We start from the raw sequence: 19,259 nt of genomic DNA on the forward strand, positions 1-19,259 counted from the left end.
ACTTGCTTCACCACAGCACAATGGCCACAAAAGCACTCGAAAGAAAACTCATCTTCAAGTTCAGCAACACCCTCTGATCCAGTCATGAAAAACTTGCTGGAATTCAGTATAGTACATGTTTTGAAAGATGCCTTGAGCAAAGGTGGGCTTTCAGATAGCACTGTAACAAAACAATCTGATGCCTGAATGCTTGAGCTGCAAGATGAGCACTGGCAACTAATAGAGGATATCTTACCACTAATTTCTACTTTAAAGTGCGCTATAGCTGCCATGTCTGCTGAAGAGTCAGTGTCAATTTCAAATATTTATCCAATTTGCAACAATCTTCTCCAAACTCACCTCAGAAGCGAAGCTCCTGTTGAAAATGAAAAGGTGCCTGCTTTCAAGACTGCTATTTGTCACTCTCTGGAGCATCACAGGAAACCCTGTGATCCTTAAATAACTGGCAAACCTGCACTTATTGCCTCTTTGTTAGAGCCACATCATAAACACTTGGTTTCTTTCACTTGTTATCCAGATTGTTGCTGAGTCAAAGCTTCTGGAACTTGTTTCAAGGTTAGAAATAGACAAAACCTGCAAGTGCTTAGGCTGAACTGAGAAGTGCTGAACCAGATGGGCCGATAGAAAAGGCGCCGGAGAAAAAGACGAGAACCATAGTGATGTTTCTAGGTGAAGGTTATACCAACAAAGAAAATGAAGGAAATACTGAGGAAAATGAACTGGAAAATTGCTTCAGGGATCCTTGTTCCTTTGTTGGAATGTAGTCCCCTGGAAGGTCAATGAACAGCGTTTTCCAAAGGCTTGGAAAAATGGCAAACATTCCCATAAATTCCAATGTCTGTGCCTGTGTTTTCTAGCACTGGCCTTACTATTAATCAGCTGCACACAAGACTGACACTAGAGCATGTAAACTTGTTAATTTTTTCTTAAGTAAAATAAGCAGTAGGATTGGAAGTTTAATCAGATATTTTGTGGGTTTGGACAGCTCAGGCATACTATGTAGAAAGTGAGTTTTATTTTTACACATAACACTGGGCTGGTTTTGTTGTTAATAAAGGCACTCGACAAAGATAATACATAGGTGTGCTTGGTTCACTGTGAGCCATTGGCACTGGAACATCTTTAGTGGGGGCCCTGGGTGAAGGGCCATGTCGAATGCCAGGCACACCGAGAAGGGATGCTGGGCAGCTACAGAGCTCCAGGCACAAGCTGGCAGCCCATACAGACCCCACCCGGGTGCATTGGGATGCCAAGCAGCAGCAGGGACTGGAGGCACAGGGCCAACAGCTGGATGTGGGTACTGCGGGAAGGGATGCCAGGCAGCAGTAGAGTCCCAAGTGTCATGGCAGCCAAGGCCCAGCCTTTGGGCCAGCAGTCCAGAGGGAGAGGGACCCTGGTCATGCCAGGATGCCAAGTGGCAACAGAGCCCTAGTAGTGGCAGCAGCAAAGCCCCAAGTGCGGGGCTGGGCAGTGGGGACCCTAGAAGAGAGCCTGGCAGTCGGCACTCTAGATGTGGGGCCAGTGACCTGGGAATGGGGCTGGGAGCCGGTGTGCAGCTGGCATCCCCAGAGTGGGGCTGGCAGAGGCCTCAGAGTGCGTTGGCAGCCAGCAGCCCGGGAGTGAGGCTGACAATTGGGAGCCAGTGCGTGCTGGGAGCCTGCCAGCTGCAAAGGCCACAGTGTGAGGCAGCTAGCACTAAAAGGGTGGGACTTGCAGAGCCTGCAGCGCGGGGCAACAGCCAGCAACCCGGGAGAGGGGCTGGTAGCCAGTAGCTGCCAGAACTGGAAACTCACTGGCTGCAGAGTCTGCAATGCAGGGCAGCTGGTACCCCAGAAATGGGGCAGCCCCCAGGGTCAGAGCCTGGCCAGCAACCCAGAGGAACCCCTGCGGTTTAGCCTGGGGGAGATGCAGAACCTTGGGCAGCAAGGAGGCCTGGGTGTGGAGCTGGCAAGTAGGACCCTAGCAGAGGGTAACGGGTAACAGAAACTGATAAATGTCAGCTAACTGGTTAAACTCTTACCCCCCTAACTGATATCGGAAAGGGGTCAGAGAAGAGCCTTGAAAATGATTAAAGGATTGAAAATGTGCCATAAAGCGAAGGACTCAATGAGCTTAATCTGTCAGCGAAACACAAAGAGGCTACGTCTAGACTGGCATGATTTTCCGGAAATGCTTTTAAGGGTATGGAGAAAAATCCTCCCCCTACCCACTCTGGGCCTGTGACCTCAAAAACGGGTTTAACCCTGAGTCCATTGCGGCCCTTGGCAACATTGGCCGCACGGGCTACCACCGAGCCCAGGCCAGGAACCTCAGGAACAGTGCTCCCTAAACCATCGGCACTGCGCAAGAGAACACACTCTGAGCCGTCATTGGTATCTGCGGCACCGGTTTTGCACCGGAGACTCCCTCGGTGCCAACGGCACCGACGGGCGGCCATAAAGATCGGCCGAAACACCATGCGAAGCCGGCACTGGGCTCGGTGCCGAAGAAGCACCGCAGCAACATGCCACCACCTGGCACTTCGGCACCTGACCGGCCCTCGGCACCGTCACCCTCACCATTGTCAGGGCCGACCCCGGCACCGCCTACTCTGCACTGTGCGGCACCGACCGCGAGTCACGAACGGCACCATTCTCAGACCCGGAGCTGCACATCCTCAGCGCCGCCTTCTCCTGGTTCTTCTGTCCATTCAAGGAGGTCCCGTCGCTCTTCAGTCATCTCTCGATCCCCCAGCAAGATCGGCACAGATTCAAGGAGCAGATTCTCCTCCCAGCATTCTAGTCCAGAGCATAGACCCCCCTCTTAGCAGCCTGCGGTGGTTCAGTATGCATACTCTCCCCCTCCACACCCATGGTATGCCCAACAATACACCTACCCACCATTACCATACGCCAACCCATGGCAACCCCGGGAGTAACGTTTGAAAAAGGGCCACCATCGAGCACCTTCGACCATTTCTAGACCTCCTCCTCCCGATACCCCTGCCACCACCGAGGTGCTTTCCGTAACCGGGCCAAACTCCCCGACCCCCTCGGAAGCACATGACTCGCTCTCTGAGGGAGAAACCAGATCCCTGATTAACTTCTCGTCCTCATCTCCCGATGAAGTGGTCACACCAGAAGCTTCACCATCTGGGGATGACATTAGGAAATTTCAAGACCTTTTTAAAAGGGTGGCCGTAGCTCAACAACGAGATCTCCAGGAAGTGCAGGAGAAACAATATTTCCTTCTCTGCACACTACAACCTACAACTACTTCCAGATTAGCTCTCCCCATGGACGAGGCTATTATGGATCCGGCCGATAACATCTGGCAAACTCCAGCATCCATCACCCCAACAAATAAAAGGGTAGATCGCAAATATTGTATTGCTCCAAAAAATATGGACTTTCTCTTTACGCACCCACCCCCGAATTCCCTGGTGGTGGATTCGGTTCGACACAAGGGCAAACAACCCAATCTCAGGTCCACCCCACAGGATAAGGACCATAAAAAGGTGGATATTATGGGGCGTAAAGTCTATTCCTCAGCCACATTACTCTTGAGAGTTGCGAATTACACAGCCATGCTAGCAGACTACGATCACACCAACTACTCGAAATTACAGGATCTGCTCCAACACTTGCCAGAGCACAAAAGACCAACCTTGCTTAACATCATGCAAGAGGGTCATAACATCACTCGTACAGCCCTACAGTCCTCCATGGACGTAGCGGACACTGCAGCTCGCGTGACAGCCTCTGCGGTGGTCCTCCGCAGAGCATCCTGGCTACAGGCATCGGGCATACCCAGAGATCTGCAGCAAAGAGTTGAAGATCTACCTTTTGATCGAGCCAACCTTTTTGCTGCAAAGGCAGATGAAGTACTCCATTCAATGAAGGACTCTTGCACAACTCTCAGAACACCGGGAATGTATACTCCCCCGTTCAAAAGAACAAGATACCAACCATACCAACGCCAGAGAGACACCTTCAGGCAGCAACCCAGAACCGACTTCCGCCCGAGACAAAGACCGCAGAGGCGTAGACCCCAAAGGCAACACCAACAACACATCACAACCCACCCGCCAACAACCAAACAGCAGGTTTGAAGGTCAGGTCAAGAGCCGCATAGCCAATCCACCTTTATTGCCAACAGACACGGTTCAGTTCCATCAACCCCTCTGGACCTTTTTCCACCAATGGTCCCTCATCACTTCGGACAAGTGGGTTTTGGAACTGATCCAGTACAGTTATTCGATCCCATTTATCTCCATCCCTCCTACCCACCCTCCTAACCTGTCCCTTTTCAGGGACCCATCTCAAGAAGCAGTTCTCCAACAGGAGGTGGCACGTCTTCTCCAACTCGGCGCAGTAGAACAAGTACCTCCTCAATTCTACGGCCGGGGCTTTTATTCAACCTACCTCTTAACCCAGAAGAAGACGGGAGGATGGCGACCCATCTTAGACCTCAGACGCCTCAACAAGCACGTGGCATACCACCGCTTCAAGATGGTAACTCTAGCAATGATCATCCCGGCTCTCGATCAAGGAGACTGGCTATCGGCTCTCAACCTCTAGGATGCCTACTTTCACATTATGATCCATCCTGCCCACAGACGTTTCCTACGGTTTACAGTAGGCGACCAACACTACCAATACTGGGTACTTCCGTTCGGCCTATCAACTGCCCCCAGAGTTTTTTCAAAGACCTTAGCAGTGGTAATGGCGTCACTGCGCCGACGAGGGACCATAATATTCCCATACCTGGACGACTGCCTTATAAAAGGCGCGTCTTTCCATGAAACCAAAACCATGATGGACAACACAGTAGCCCTTCTACTCAGCCTCGGTTTTCACATAAACTATACAAATCCACCTTACTTCCAACTCAGAGGCTAGAGTTTATAGGTGCTCTCATCGACACAACTGTGGCGAGAGCTATGCTTCTCGACCACAGGTTTGCCACCATTCGGGAATTGATCTCGTCGGTGCAATCAGCTCCAACCGTGACGGTCAGACACTGTCTCAAGATCCTTGGGCATATGGCCTCCACGACCTATGTCATCTTCTTGGCCAGGCTCCACATGAGAGCACTCCAGTTATGGCTCACAACGTTTTACAAGCCCTCCAGAGACCAACTTTCCAAGCTCGTTGCTATCCCACCATGTATCCTCAGTTCCTTGCTTTGGTGGACAATTCCACACAACATGCTACAGGGCGTTCCTTTTCAGCGTCCTCCTCCCGCACTCACAGTTGTAACAGACGCCTCGCTTATGGGTTGGGGGGCCCATTTAGGAAACATCACAGGCCAAGGGAAATGGTCTTTCACGGAGCAAACCTTCCATATCAACCTTCTTGAATTACGTGTGGTCAGATACGCATGCCAACACTTCAAACAGTACATAATGCACAAGTCTATTACCATCATGACAGACAACACTATGTGCATGTACTATATAAACTGACAAGGGGGGGCCCGATCCCCGTCCCTCTGTTCGGAGGCGGTCAAGTTTTGGAATTGGTGTCTCATACATCAAGTCACTCCGTTGGCCGTTTGCCTCCCAGGTATCTTCAACGTCACAGCGGACATTCTAAGTCGCTCATTCCAAGATCAGCATGAGTGGGAGTTCGACAGGCACTCCCTGACTCCACTATTCTTTCAGTGGGGCCAACCAGACATAGACCTCTTCGCCACGAGGAACAACAGGAAATGTCATCGGTATTGCTCCAGAGGAGCCCAGGGAAGACATTCCCTCGGAGATTCTCCATCACATGTTACGCCCCTCTCCTCTATGCGTTTCCTCCCTTCCCACTCCTGCACAGACTCCTGAACAAAATAAGGACAGACTAGGCATGGGTCATATTAGTGGCTCCTGCATGGCCCAGACAGACATAGTACCCTTACCTTCTCAAGATGATGCTGATGGACCCATATCCCTTCCCTCTCCGCCACAATCTCCTGTCCCAGAATCACAGCAGGACTCTCCACCCAGACCTTCACAAGTTTCACCTTCACGTTTGGCTCCTTCATGGCTCCAGGATGCCGAGATTACCTGTTCGGAGCAGGTGAAGGACATACTGATTAACAGTAGGAGGCATTCTACCAGAAGGGCTTACTTATACAAGTGGACGCGATTTTCCCACTGGTATAGTCGGCTACATGCAACCCCTCCACAGTCGGCCTCTATACCTATCTTGTTGGACTATCAGTTATCCCTCACGCAATCTGGCCTCGCACTCCGCAGCGTCAAGGTCCACGCTGCCGCTATCACGGTGTTCCATCATCCTACGGATGGCACGTCCTTCCTCGCTAATCCATTGACCAAACGCTTCTTTAAAGGCTTACAAAACACATTCCCGCCGGTTTGTCCTCCGGCTCCTGTCTGGGATTTGAATCACATTCTAAAAAGTCTGACAAAGCCACCATTCGATCCAATGGCTACATGTTCCTGGTCTCTCTTATCCATGAAAGTATCCTTCCTCGTCGCAATTACCTCCAGTAGGAGAGTGAGAGAATTGGTAGCCTTGATGGCAGACCCACCATATACCGTATTCACAAAGGACAGAATAATACTTCGACCCCACCCGAAGTTCCTCCCCAAAGTACCTTCACCTTTTCATGTGAATGAACCCATACATTTACCCGCCTTCTTTCCAAAGCCTCATGCTGACCCGAACCAGGCAGCATGGCACACTTTAGATGTTTGACAGGCTCTGGCATTTTATGTCGATCGCACAAAGCCGTAGAGGGCCTCGCCTAGGCTTTTCATCTCCCACGCCAATAAATCTAGGGGATAAGTGATCTCGTCTCAGAGAATCTCAAATTGGATTACTTCTTGCATTCGAACTTGTTATACCTTGTACAATAAACACTTACCGGACAACATCACGGCTCACTCCACCAGAACCGTGGCTTCCACAACAGCCTTCCTTCAGAATGTTCCACTCCAAGATATCTGTAACGCTGCCACTTGGTCATCTGACCACACTTTTGCATGGCACTATGCACTCTCTTCTTCTATAGCTTCGTCCGTGGCGGTGGGACACGCAGTCTTGACCACAGTGACCACTACGCAGCTCCAAACCCACCTCCGCGAGCCGACAACTGCTCTGTAGTCATCCAGAATGGAGCACCCACAGGGACCACTCGAGGGAGAAGAAAGAGTTACTCACCTTGGTGCAGTAACGGTGCTTCTTCGAGATGGTTCCCTGTGGGTGCTCCACTACCCTCCCTCCTTCCCCTGCTTTGGAGCCTTGTACTCTAGCGGGTAGAGAAGGAACTGAGGAGCCGCGCCGCGCAGGCGCCCAACAATTCCAACAGCACTAGAGGGCGCTACGGCGCCTGCGCGGTGTGGCAGAAACTGCTAGAAAATGTCTCCGGTCGCTGGCGCGAGGATGCACCAGCACCCAGAGTCCCAGAGTGGAGCACCCACGGGGACCCATCTCGAAGAAGCACCATTACTGCACCAAGGTGAGTAACTCTTTCTTCTCCTCCCAATCTCCCTTGGCCAGCCCCGCTGCCCGCATCCAGCCCTCCTTCCGGCGGCCGCTTCTTCTCCCCTCGCCCCCCATCTTCCCCGGCCAGCTCCCTGCCCCCAACCTCACACCCCCCCGGCAGCCCTGCTTCTACCAGCCCCCCAATCTTCCCAGCCTGTCCCAATTCCCACATCCAGTGCTGCTTCCAGTGGCCAGCTCTCCCCTCCTCCTCACCCCAGAATGCCCTGGCACCTGCACCTTCCCTTAGCCCTGCACCCTCCTGGTGCCTTCCCCTTCCCTTACTGCCCTTGCCCCCTTTTCCCTCTCTTTCCCTGATACCCACCCCCTCAGTTCTCTCTTCCCCATCCCATCCTGCCCCTCTGTGCCCTCATACATGACTTGCTCCATCCCCACCTCTCTCATGCCCACCCCTTCTTTCAAGCCTTCTCCCAGCACCTCCTCCTCCAGTCCCCAATGCCCTTCCCCTCTCCTCTCCCAGCATCACACTGTCCCCTCTCCCACTGACCCCTTTCCTTCTACCCTTTCCCTCATTGTCTGCACTTGGCCCCCTCTCTCCTGCACCCTGTCCCTTGGTGCCTTCCCCTCCCCCTGCCCAAGCACCTTCTCCTTCCACTCCTCCCCCTCTGTGCAAGCCCGCCACTGCCGCTGCCGCCTTCTCGCCTCCGCCCAAGCCTGTTCCCTACCTTCTGTCTTCCACATTGCGGGGCCAGAGGCTGCCAGAGCCAGCGTGGCCCCGCCACGTGCTTCCGAAGACTTTTAAAATCCCGGGCCATGACGTCACATCACGCCCAGGCGTCCTCCCCGCCCATGTGCAATGCCGCACATGGGCAGCAGCAGGCGGTGAGGAGGAGCCACGCATGGCGGGGACGCTCTGGGGGCGGGGTGGAAGTACGCATGGGGGGCCGGCACGGCAGGCAGAGCCAGGGGAGAGACCCAGCTCCACATATCGGTATAGCAGGGCCCCCGGCTCTGTAACTCGCCGGCACTTCCAGGTTCAGGGGCGCAGGGCCCGAATTGGCCTAAGACCAGCTCTGCCGGCAGCCACCAGGCATGCTGAGGCCTGGTATTTTTTTCCCACGGTCCAGTACCGGGCCGCGGCCCATAGTTTGGGAAACACTGTTCTAAATTATATGGTCTAGTTCAAGCAGGAATTAATTCAGGGAAATCCTGTGGCTTGTGCTGAATACAAGATTAGACCAGATGATCACGTTGATCCTTTGTACTTTATAATCTACAAAACGATGAATTGTGCTTATTTCTTATCTAAATAACATCTTCTGGTTGAAGTGAGCAGGGGTGCAGTGTAGCATCCATGGGCATATGCCAGATCACATTGGCAAGGAATGTATCACATTGACTTCACTATATTAGTTTTGTTAGAAATACACTCTGCTTATCGTTATTTGTCTGCAAAGCAAATAGCATTATTCATGACATTGTTAACAGGCTTAAACAAATGTCAAATGTGGCTAAAAACACAAAATCCAGTATGTCAAAATTGTAATCATCCAGGTCACGATTTTGAGGAATATACCAAAGTGTCTGCTTTATGCTTCACATGCACAGTGACAGAAAAGAATGAGTTTTAATAATGCTCAGTTAATGACATATGCTACCCTCAGGATTAATGTTACATTCTCTTTAAATCAAAACCATTCTCTTCTGCTTTTCCTAATTTATTTATTTCTCTTTTCGTACCCCTTGTGGGATTGCAATTAATCTAAGAGGCTGATTAATTTATTAGAGGCAAATCTCCAATATGTACTGTGGCGGAGCTCAGGCAGTGCCCCCGGGTCCTGTGCTTCCTGGTGGGTTTTTGTGTGCCTCAGAGGCTCGTGGTGACCCTACCACTGCCTCTTGCTTTTCTAAGAGGTGAGGGTACCCCGCTTCATGAGCCATTTTCATCATAGGCCAGTTGCTAGCAGAGATTACACTGCTGTTTTGGAGGCTCTAGGTCCTAAGAAGAAAGGGATCTTCTAAAAGAACTAGGACAACAACAGAATTTAATGGATCAGGTACAGGCCCAGTAGGCTTTTTTAGAGCACCTGAATCTCATTGGTGTGAAATTGGCAATTGAACGATCAAAGACTATGATTTCGATGGGAAACTAAAGTATTGATCTGATTATATTTGGGGCAAGAACCTGTTTGCTTCTTTAGACTTAATCCAGAGATAAGTTGTATGTGTCTTCATCTTCCTCACAGCAAGGAATGATGCAGAAGGAAGGCTTTCACTAAATGTTAATTGCTTTGTGTTGCTCAGGTGAACATAAAATTCACTTTATTCCGGGAATGATTGGCCCCTTTCTTGGTGTCACGCTGGTCCCCCAGACAGAGGTCCGCAACATCATGATCCCCATCTTTCATGACATGATGGACTGGGAGCAGAGGAAAAATGGCAACTTCAAACAGGTGAGATGATTTTCCAGGCGCTTGCAAGATTCTCTATGTTGTTCTGAGCTTCTGTAATAATACTGTGCTAGCAGCATGGAGTTTCCAACTGCTAATTTGTTTCTGAAGCGATGGAGTTGTTAATGTGGATAGACGGATCTTAAAGAAAAACTAACATCCTTTACCACACAGCTACCAGAGTCCCACCATTATATGACGTTTCTATAAGGCATTTTCCACGTAGTCATTTTGCCTATGAATACAGAACACAAGTGTTGCATTCACTACACTGGGAGCAAGGGGAAGTGGATTCTCCTTCCTAATGGGAAAAACAATAGAAGCTTGCTAAACCTTATATGATGAGGTAGTTTATCTAGTGTTTTCCGTAGTTTACTAGAAGCGATGACTCCTACTCCTGGGCCCTGGTGCTAGCTTTCTGTTTGGCCTTGGGTTAATCACTTCCTGTGTATAGAAATTTGGTCATTCCTCTCAGCATACTTAGAGAACGAGGGCTTGCCACCCAGCAAGCCAGAATTTTTAGGTATTGTTTTTGAATTTTAACCTGATCCTGAAAAAGTAATATACAATGTAGTGTGTTAATATTTTATTGCTTTTGTCATAATAAAATAAAAAACAAATGAAAACAAATAGCTTGGTTGTCATGTGTCAAAGTGGAGTTTGCTGCTACAGATGGATAGAAAACTCTTGTTTGGATTACACACTGTGCAAGTATGACAGGAAGGGAAAATAAATCTTGGATATCAAGATGTCTATTTTCTGGAGTCATGTTTTTTTTAGCAACGAGCACAGCAAAAGCAAATACTATTGTAAAAGAGAAGCTCCATTTGCCAAAAATAAATATGATTAGTTAATGATTGAACCTTTTTTTTCTGGGGGGGGGGGAGGCGGAATAATCATAATTTCATGTGGCTAGTGTGTTACCCAGAAGTCATTTCAGTTTTCAAATCCTTGTGATTGCAGGAGAATAAAAGATTCTTTCCGCAACTGACCCACTAGAGGTTATGCAGGGTTAGGAAGAAAAAAAATTAAATAATATTAACTGAAACTGAGTTCTGCAACCCAGATCATCACTATTAATATCAAACTGTTCATTGGGATAAATAATGCTAGATTGAAGGAAATTGGAACAGAACACCATTCTGTTCCATTTGATTTTGTAAAAGAACAGAATGGTGGCAGAGGTACGCCTTTACACAAAAGTGAAAGGAAAATGCGTCATATAATCAGAAGGGGCCTTGTTTACATTTGCAGTTTTCTTGCTTGATAATCCTTAAGGGTGATGTAGTGGTGATTGGATCATTGGTATTCAGTTACCTTCCTGTCAAAGAAGAAAGACGGTTACCTACCTTTCCTAACTATTGTTCTTTGAGATGTGTTGCTTGTCTACATTTCATTATCTGCCCTCCTACCCCTCTGTCCCAGCAGTTCCCAGCAAAGAGGAACTAAGAGAAGGGTGGAGGGCCAATGTCATATAATATACTGACATGTGAGCATGGTTCTCCAAAGGTCACCAGAGCTGACCCTTGACAACTGTGCACATAGGTGTGCACACACCTAGAATGGAATGTACATGAGCAACACATCTCAAAGAACAACCATTATGAAAGGTAGGTAATCATATATATATATATAGTAGCCCAGTGTCTGAGAGTCTGTAACGCCGAAATGCTGGCTGTTCCCTCTGGGCGGCGCTGTTGCCTGAAATGCTGGCTGTTCCTTCTGGGCCGCCCGTGCTGCATGGGGAGTGCAGGGCCAAAATGGCTGCTTGTGCCGCTTGCTCCCCCGCAGTGACCTGGCTGAGCGGCACAGAAGTCAGCCAAGCGCCACAGAGGAGGGAAAGGGAGGCGGGGCGGTGACGTACATGGCCAGGGGGTGGGGCCTGGCGGTGTATGTCAACACCCCACCCCCCTTCACCTCCCGCCATGGCGCTCAGCTGACTTCTGCACCGCTCAGCCAGGCTGCCGCATGGGATCATGTGGCGCAAGCGACCATTTGGGCTCCGCGCTCCCCATGCAGCATGGGGAGTATGGAGCCCAAACAGAAGTTTGGGCTCCGCGGTCCCCCAAGTGAGAGGCAGGAGGGGGAGAAGAAGAGAGAGACAGAGAGAGAGAGAGGCAGGCGGTGGTGAGCTGAGAGAGAGAAGGAGGGAGGTAATAGGAGAAGGAGAGAGAAAGAGCGATGGAGCAAGAGACGGGAAGCTCAGGAGAGAAGACCGACGTGGAGGAGAGATCTGAAAATCCCGTCTTCTGACGGGCTAATTGGCTAGTGTAGAGAGAATTGTCCAAAAAGCTTTATGATCTGTGCTCAGGCTCTGCATGGTAAACAAAATGTTACTGACAGTTAGGACAAGGTAAGATTCAACTTCATACATTCATTTATAGAAAGTCCGTACCTCAGTGTTGATAAAACAAAGAAAGTAGATGAGAAGGACTTCTCTAAGAAACTAAAACACCTATCACCACAGGGAAGCCCATTTTACTCCTCTGCTCAGCAAGGGGATAATTGAGCTCTGTAGTCCATCTCTTCCACCCATAGGAGGCCATTTGTTTCACTGAATCAGCTGAGACATTGTTTGGTAGATTTGAAAAGGGTTTGTTTTGTTTCTGATGCTTTTTTTTTATGTCAGAGCAGAAATCATTCATGCATAAAATCAGGCAACTTGCAGAGCATTAGAAATTTTCCATAAAATACAATCTCAGATGTTCTTGATGTTTGAAATTTACTTTCTCTGCAAACACAGTTCATTTCTAACCCATAATTTCTCCCTGATCCAGGTGGAAGCTGAGTTGATTGATAAGCTGGACAGCTTGGTTTCAGAAGGAAAAGGAGATGAGAATTACAGGGAGCTCTTCAGCCTGCTGTAAGCAATGCCAGTCTCCCTCCATCTTGCATTGTTACAAGGTCACCTTAGAAGGCTTGGTGAAATTTCAAAGTAATGATCCATTGTGAAGTACATGCAATGAAAGTGGCCTCCCTCAGTACACAGTAATGAATGGGGACTTCTAACAGGTTATCATGACATGGGCCACAAATCAGAGAGAGGGATATGAAAAAGCTCACCATCCTTTTTACACAGTCAGCAAATAAAAATGTATTTTGTATCATTCATGCAATAAAATCTAGTATTGATGCTGCATGGATTACAGTATACAGTGTGCCAAGTGGTGTCCGTATTCCTATCACAGACGTGCTAGACAAGTCAGTGCTCAGCTTTGTGACATCAGAGTGTGAAGTCATACTCTTCAGACTGTTCGGACAGCCAGCTAAACCACCAAGCAGTTCCATCCTGTTTTGGAGCATCTAGGATCTCCCTCCATTTTCTCCCTTTGCTCACCTTGCTCTTGAAGGTCATATGTTAAGGGTGCATCTACACAGCACCGTAACTCGAAATAAGATATGCAATTTGAGCTATGCAAATTGGGTATCTTATTTCATTGCTATTTCAAAATAGCTTAATTCCACTTTTGGCGCTGTCTACATAGCAGGAAGTCAAAGGAAGAACACTCCTTTGACTTAACTTACTCCTCATAGAATGAGATTTACAGGGACGTCAGAATAGGAAGCCCAAAATAACAGGCTTACTGTGAAGACATGGGATAGCTATTTCAGGATACTCCAGTATCCTGAAATAGAGTTGCAGTGTAGTACCTTCCAGCCAAGAAACAATAATGATAATAAAAGGATAACCTGAAATCCTAAGATATGACCCTCTGACATTAAGTCTAGGGTGCTGAAATACCTCCAACTCTGATTTTCAAATGGATGCTGACCTAGGTTTGAAGGCAGTTGGTGATCTCCACTGAGTTAAATCTTGACTCTTTAATTGATCCAGTGATTCCTCTGAGATCAGTAAGGGCACATTTACACAGCATGGCAAAAGAATTAAGCTACTCAACTTGAGCTATGTCATTTGTGTAGTTTAAGTCAAAATAGCTTAGCTCAGCTTTTGGGGCTATCTAAACACTCCCTTGGACTTCCATTACTCCTCATAAAATGAGGGTTACAGGAGTCGGAGTAAGAAGTCCTCCTGCTCACCAAATAATGCTGCTGTGTAGACATGCCCTAACAGAATTCTGGGCAAATTTTCAAAAGAATCTCAACCTGACCCCCATTTATGTGCATGCAACTTGATGTATACAAATGTCTACATTCGTTTTTGGTGCCCTGACACTTCTGCATGAAAATTATAGAATTTACATATGTACACCCATCATTTTGTGTATGGGAGTAAATCTATAACCTGTGCCCTCCCATGTTAATATTTAGAACGTACACACTTGTATTGGAGTGCACACAAACAGAAACCACTTTTTGGAAGTTTGGCTTCATCCGTGTAGACACAAAAATGGCAAATTATTTGGAAAGAAAATAATGGAAAATTTGTTTTTCTTTTCATTTACCTGGCAAGTGTTGGTTCTTGGTTCGGTAAAATGGCAGGAGTCCCAGAAGCTTAAGGCCAAATACCCAGTGAAAACACCGAATGATGGCAAGACAACAAGTTTTAACAAAGAAGGAATGATTTATTAAACTGAACAACTTAAAATGAGCAATTACCCAATATTTGCCACAAAACAATTGAACCACAACAATTTTTAAAACTCTAAGTTACAGCTAAGTCAAATATATACACATTTCAAAAACTGTTTCTTTAAACACACTGACAATAGCAAAGATAAAAGTTATAACTGAGCAATATATTTTCCAACCTGTCTCTTTTAAACCACTTAACAATCAGTGAGGGTAAATTAAATACTTACAAACTCAGCAACAACAACACAAAGATATACAAGGAATCGGAGCATGCTCGAGATTCGTATTCGTACACCCCTTTTAGTACATCCCTTTTTAAATTCGGTGGGTGGGAGGCAGCCTTTGGGTGATCAGTCCTAATCCAGACTCAGATTCTGTCTTCCAGTATTCGGGAGTCTCCCCCTCCCCCGAGCTTAGGGCTCAGGGGGTTTTATGTTATTGCCTATTACCATACTTAGTATTGTTTGTGGTCTGGGAATGGCATGGGTGTGGTCAGGGTGCGGTGTGATACCCATATATGGTGTTGAGTGCTGGACTCTGACAAACTCCATTTTATTGGCAGATAAGCCTTGTTGCTATCCATGTGACTTGGTGAGGTTGCTGTGGTAGATCTGGCTATGCTTGGGAGGCCTGGCCAAGAGAACCCATACTTGACAGCAAGAACAGTGTTCTGTGCTTCCCTTGCTTCAGCTGATGTTATCTCCAATAACAATTGTGATGCAAGATGTTGAACTGGGACTGCTCATTAGAGACCAGAAGTTAACAGTCTTTTAACTGAGAAGATTAAATGTGCTACAGTGGGTTTAGGCTCCTTCCCAGTCGTAGCTTTCCATTGCTATATCATTAGCAGCTTGGGAACCAACATTTGTTATGTGCAGCATTCTCTTTCCTATGTTTGAAGCAGTATTGTGATGGGAAATTTTATCTTTTGCTTCCAATTCCATTTTTTCTTGTCTTTGCTTCATGCTGCATGGAGTAGAACCCAACTCTTTGGGCCCTACCCCAGGTAAGACTGTCATTCTGTCAGTCTTTTGTATGAGAGAGAAACAAAGTTGCCCCTGGATCTCTCCAGGATATATACTATTTCCAGGAAAGCCTCATGTGCTGCCTCTTCATTTCCAAACAGCCTGCTCGAGAAGGTTGAACAAGAGACATGGCGGGAGACTGGCATCTCTTTTGTTACATCAGTTACTCGCCTCATGGAGCGTCTCCTTGACTACAGGTACCTGATCACAGCAGTAAACTGTTCTGAGTATAAGTATCCTAGTGTTCTGCAAGAAGGGAGTACAGAATTAGAAATGCACCAAATTCATTTTATATAAATTTATATATATATGGAGAGAGAGAGATGTTTTGTGTTGGTTTTGAAGCAGGTAATTCTGTGTTGTGGAGTAATGTGAGAGGAACCATTACACGGTACTGTTAGGTTCTGAATTGAGATAGTAGATGCACACATTGGGGCACAAATTGAGAGCACCATATTCTACTTATTCTTGATAACTTGTCAGAATGAAAAACTGGTGTTTGGTTTACTTAATTATGAGACTAAAGGACTATAGAACTATTGAAAGCTACTAATTTGACTTTCTTATTAGAATATTTGACCCTAATACATCAAAGTCTAACTTGATGTTGAGGCGGACTGCGGAACTGTTGGAAGTAACTAATTTGACTCTCTTCTTAGAATATTTGGCCCTGATTCAGCAAAGTCTCACACAATACCAGCATAATGTTCATGATCTCAGCTGTCATTTATGTTAGAAAAAAGTTTCTAACCTTAACAGTTGTAAAGAAAATCTTGGAAGTGTAAACAAAGTAAACAGATGTAATGAAACAGTAATGAACTGTCCCATTCATTTCAGCGGACTGTTATCTCTGGAACTTAAAGATGACAGTTGAACTAATAATTGGTTGTTTTGCTGCTGAGTATTATAACAGAACGTTTGGCTAATGTGCTTTATTCGGCAATCTAAAATAATTTCCCATTCACATGTGCCAGAAGCCCTAGTTGTCTCCATCCACATGACAAAAACTCCAGTTTCTCCCTGACAACTTATGCAGTATAGTTACTCAGCAAAACAAAACTCTGAGAGAGACTGAAAATGTAAAATATGGGACATCTATTTTAATTGAATTGACTAAAACAAACAGCACAGGATCTACTATACTGATTCTAGTATTAATTTTCATATTTAATTCAGTAACAATCTTCATTTTTTTAATTGAAATTAGTCCGACAGCAAAAGTTTGTTGCACCAACATACTGCAATAGGCCATAGAATAATAGAACTGGAAGGAACTATGACAGGTCATTATGTCCTGTCCCCTGTACTCGTGACAGAACCAAGCACCATTCTAGACCATTCCTGATAGGTGTTTGTCTAACCTGCTCTTAAATATTTCCAGTGATGGAGATTCCACAACTTCCCAAGGCAACTTATTTCAGTGTTTACCCACCCTGACAGGTAGGAAGTTTTTCCTGCTGTCCAGCCTAAACCTCCCTTGCTGCAATATAAGCCCCTTGGTTCTTGTCCTATTATTTGGAGCTAAGGAGAATAATTTTTCTCCCTCCTTCCATTGTAACAACCTTTTTAGGTACTTGAACGCTGTTATCATGTCCCCTCTTGGTCTTCTCTTTTCCAGACTAAACAAACCCAATTCTTTTGATTTTCCTTCATAGCCCATGTTTTCTAGACCTTTAATCATGTTTGTTGCTCTTCTCTGGACCGTCTCCAGTTTCTCCACATCTTTCCTGAAATGCGGCACCCAGAACTGGTCACAATACTCCAGTTAAGGCCTAATTAGTTCAGAAAAAAGCAGAATTACTTTTCATGTCTTGCTTAAAGCACTCCTGTTAACATATCCCTAAACGATGTTTGCTTTTTTTGCAGCAATGTCACACTGTTGACTCATATTTAGCTTGTGGTCCACTATGACACCTGGATCCCTTTCTGCAGTATTCCTTCCTAGACAGTCATTTCCTATTTCATATAAGTGCAAGGCTATGTCTAGACTGCAGGCTTCTTTCGAAAGAGCCTCTTTCGGAAGATCGCGTCTAGACTGCAGGCGGATCTTTTGAAAGAGCAATCCGCTTTTTCGAAAGAGAGCACCCAGCGAGTCTGGATGCTCTCTTTTGAAGAAGCCCCTATTTACATTGAAGAACGCCTTCTTTCGAAAGAGGAACTTTCGAAAGAAGGCGTTCTTCCTCGTGAAACGAGGTTTACCGCCATTGAAAGAAAAGCCGCGTTCTTTCGAAATAATTTCGAAAGAACGCGGCTTGAGTCTGGACGCTGGGGAAGTTTTTTCGGGAAAAGGCTACTTTTCCCGAAAAAACCCCTGAGTCTGGACACGGCCCAACTGATTATTCCTTCCTGAGTGGAGCACTTTGCATTTGTACCTATTGAATTTCATCCTGTTTACCTCGGACTATTTCTCCAGTTTGTCTGGATAATTTTTAATTATCTCTATTTTAATTAACTCTACTGTTCAAAGCAGGGGTGATGCGTGAGGAAGGCTGAGGGGGTATATTGCCTCCTAAATGCCGTGGGTGGCAGGGCAAGGGGCCAGAGCCTCAGGGCAGCCCAGGGAACTAGCAGGGATCTGATGCCCACAGCAGCGGTCAACTTTCACCACCATCACCCCACTTCTGGGAGAATCGGGACTATCCCCTACACCCACCAACGGGAAGCTGGGCAACGCGGCCAAAAGTGGAGGGAATTATTTTAGATTTAGATCATTCAAGATCTTCTGGTTACAGGGTGGTCTCTTGTCATACTTCCTAACTTTCCTGTGCAGTGGAACAGTTTGCCCTTGTGCCCTGAACAAGAACTGCTGGAAATTTAGACTACTGCAGTATTTAAATCTGGGCACTGGATGGATTCAGATCTTTTCTCTTCTATAGTAGTTCTTTAGTTCAAGTGATTATGGGTCATAGTCCTCTGAGGCTTGTTAAGGGTTGTCTTTAAATTTAGGACATGATCCCAGCCCATTTCCTAGTGCCTAAGAGCCAATAAACAACACCATCTGAGCAAAGGGCAAGGTGTAACCCTGAAGATCGAATTCTTCTCTTTACAGATCAGGGCTGTAGCGCATTGTCAATGCATTTTGAGGAGCCTGGCACTGCAGCTGCTCACACTGCACCTAGTGTGTGCGAGAATAGAAGGTCTCAGTCTCTAAGGCTCTCAATTCAGAAACTTTTAACAGCAATAAATTAACTACAAATACAGCTCATTTGAGGACTAACTTTTCTTAACTCTTTAGGCCTACAGTGTACGGGGTCCTTTTTGAGTGACGCTGTAAAAAATAAAGTTTAGGCTCAAGTATTGTTTTGGTATCCAAGAGAAAATTCTGGTTCTAGAACAACTTTGTCTTTTAGTCTGGTGGTCTGAAAGTCTCAGTAGTATTTCTCCTTTCAGGGACTGCATGAAAGGAGATGAAACAGAAAACAAGAAGATTGGTTGCACTGTTAACCTGATGGTAAGATTATTTTATCTGATTGACCTGTACATCATTGTCCTATATAATGCGTGTGGAATAGAAAAGTTTAGGTTTAATAATTAGGTTTGATAATCTGCAAGTGGTTAAGACCCTCAGCATCCTGGAACTGAATATGTATGGGTTTTTCCATTTTGAATTTACAGCTGTGAGTGGTAAAATGGTTCCATTGAGATAGGAGACAAGAGAGCACAACAGATGTGTGACTCTTAGCAAAGAACAGTTCTACAGGCATTTTACCCCTTTCCCTTCCTCCTCTTTAACCCCCTCCTGCACAAACACTCCCCCTCTCACATCTCCTGTTCTGTAGATTGTAGAGTTGGCAGAGGTATTTTTAGAGTGCAGA

General features: G+C 46.6%; 1 protein-coding gene across 2 annotated transcripts in view; it reads left to right on the forward strand.

The window, feature by feature from the left end:
• The window catches only part of DOCK3 (dedicator of cytokinesis 3), a 539,706-nt gene that overhangs the window by 449,613 nt on the left and 70,834 nt on the right, over positions 1 to 19,259 (forward strand). Inside the window, exons 32-36 of one of the 2 annotated variants that reach the window (XM_075939450.1) lie at positions 9,741 to 9,889; positions 12,664 to 12,749; positions 15,399 to 15,425; positions 15,546 to 15,641; positions 18,835 to 18,895. In XM_075939450.1, coding sequence (XP_075795565.1) covers positions 9,741 to 9,889; positions 12,664 to 12,749; positions 15,399 to 15,425; positions 15,546 to 15,641; positions 18,835 to 18,895 — 419 coding nt within the window. The remainder of the gene's footprint in view (positions 1 to 9,740; positions 9,890 to 12,663; positions 12,750 to 15,398; positions 15,426 to 15,545; positions 15,642 to 18,834; positions 18,896 to 19,259) is intronic. The other variant, XM_075939449.1, reaches the window with a different exon arrangement.

The sequence above is a fragment of the Pelodiscus sinensis genome, chromosome 11 (genome assembly GCF_049634645.1).
Source record: "Pelodiscus sinensis isolate JC-2024 chromosome 11, ASM4963464v1, whole genome shotgun sequence".
Taxonomy (NCBI): Eukaryota; Metazoa; Chordata; order Testudines; family Trionychidae; genus Pelodiscus; species Pelodiscus sinensis.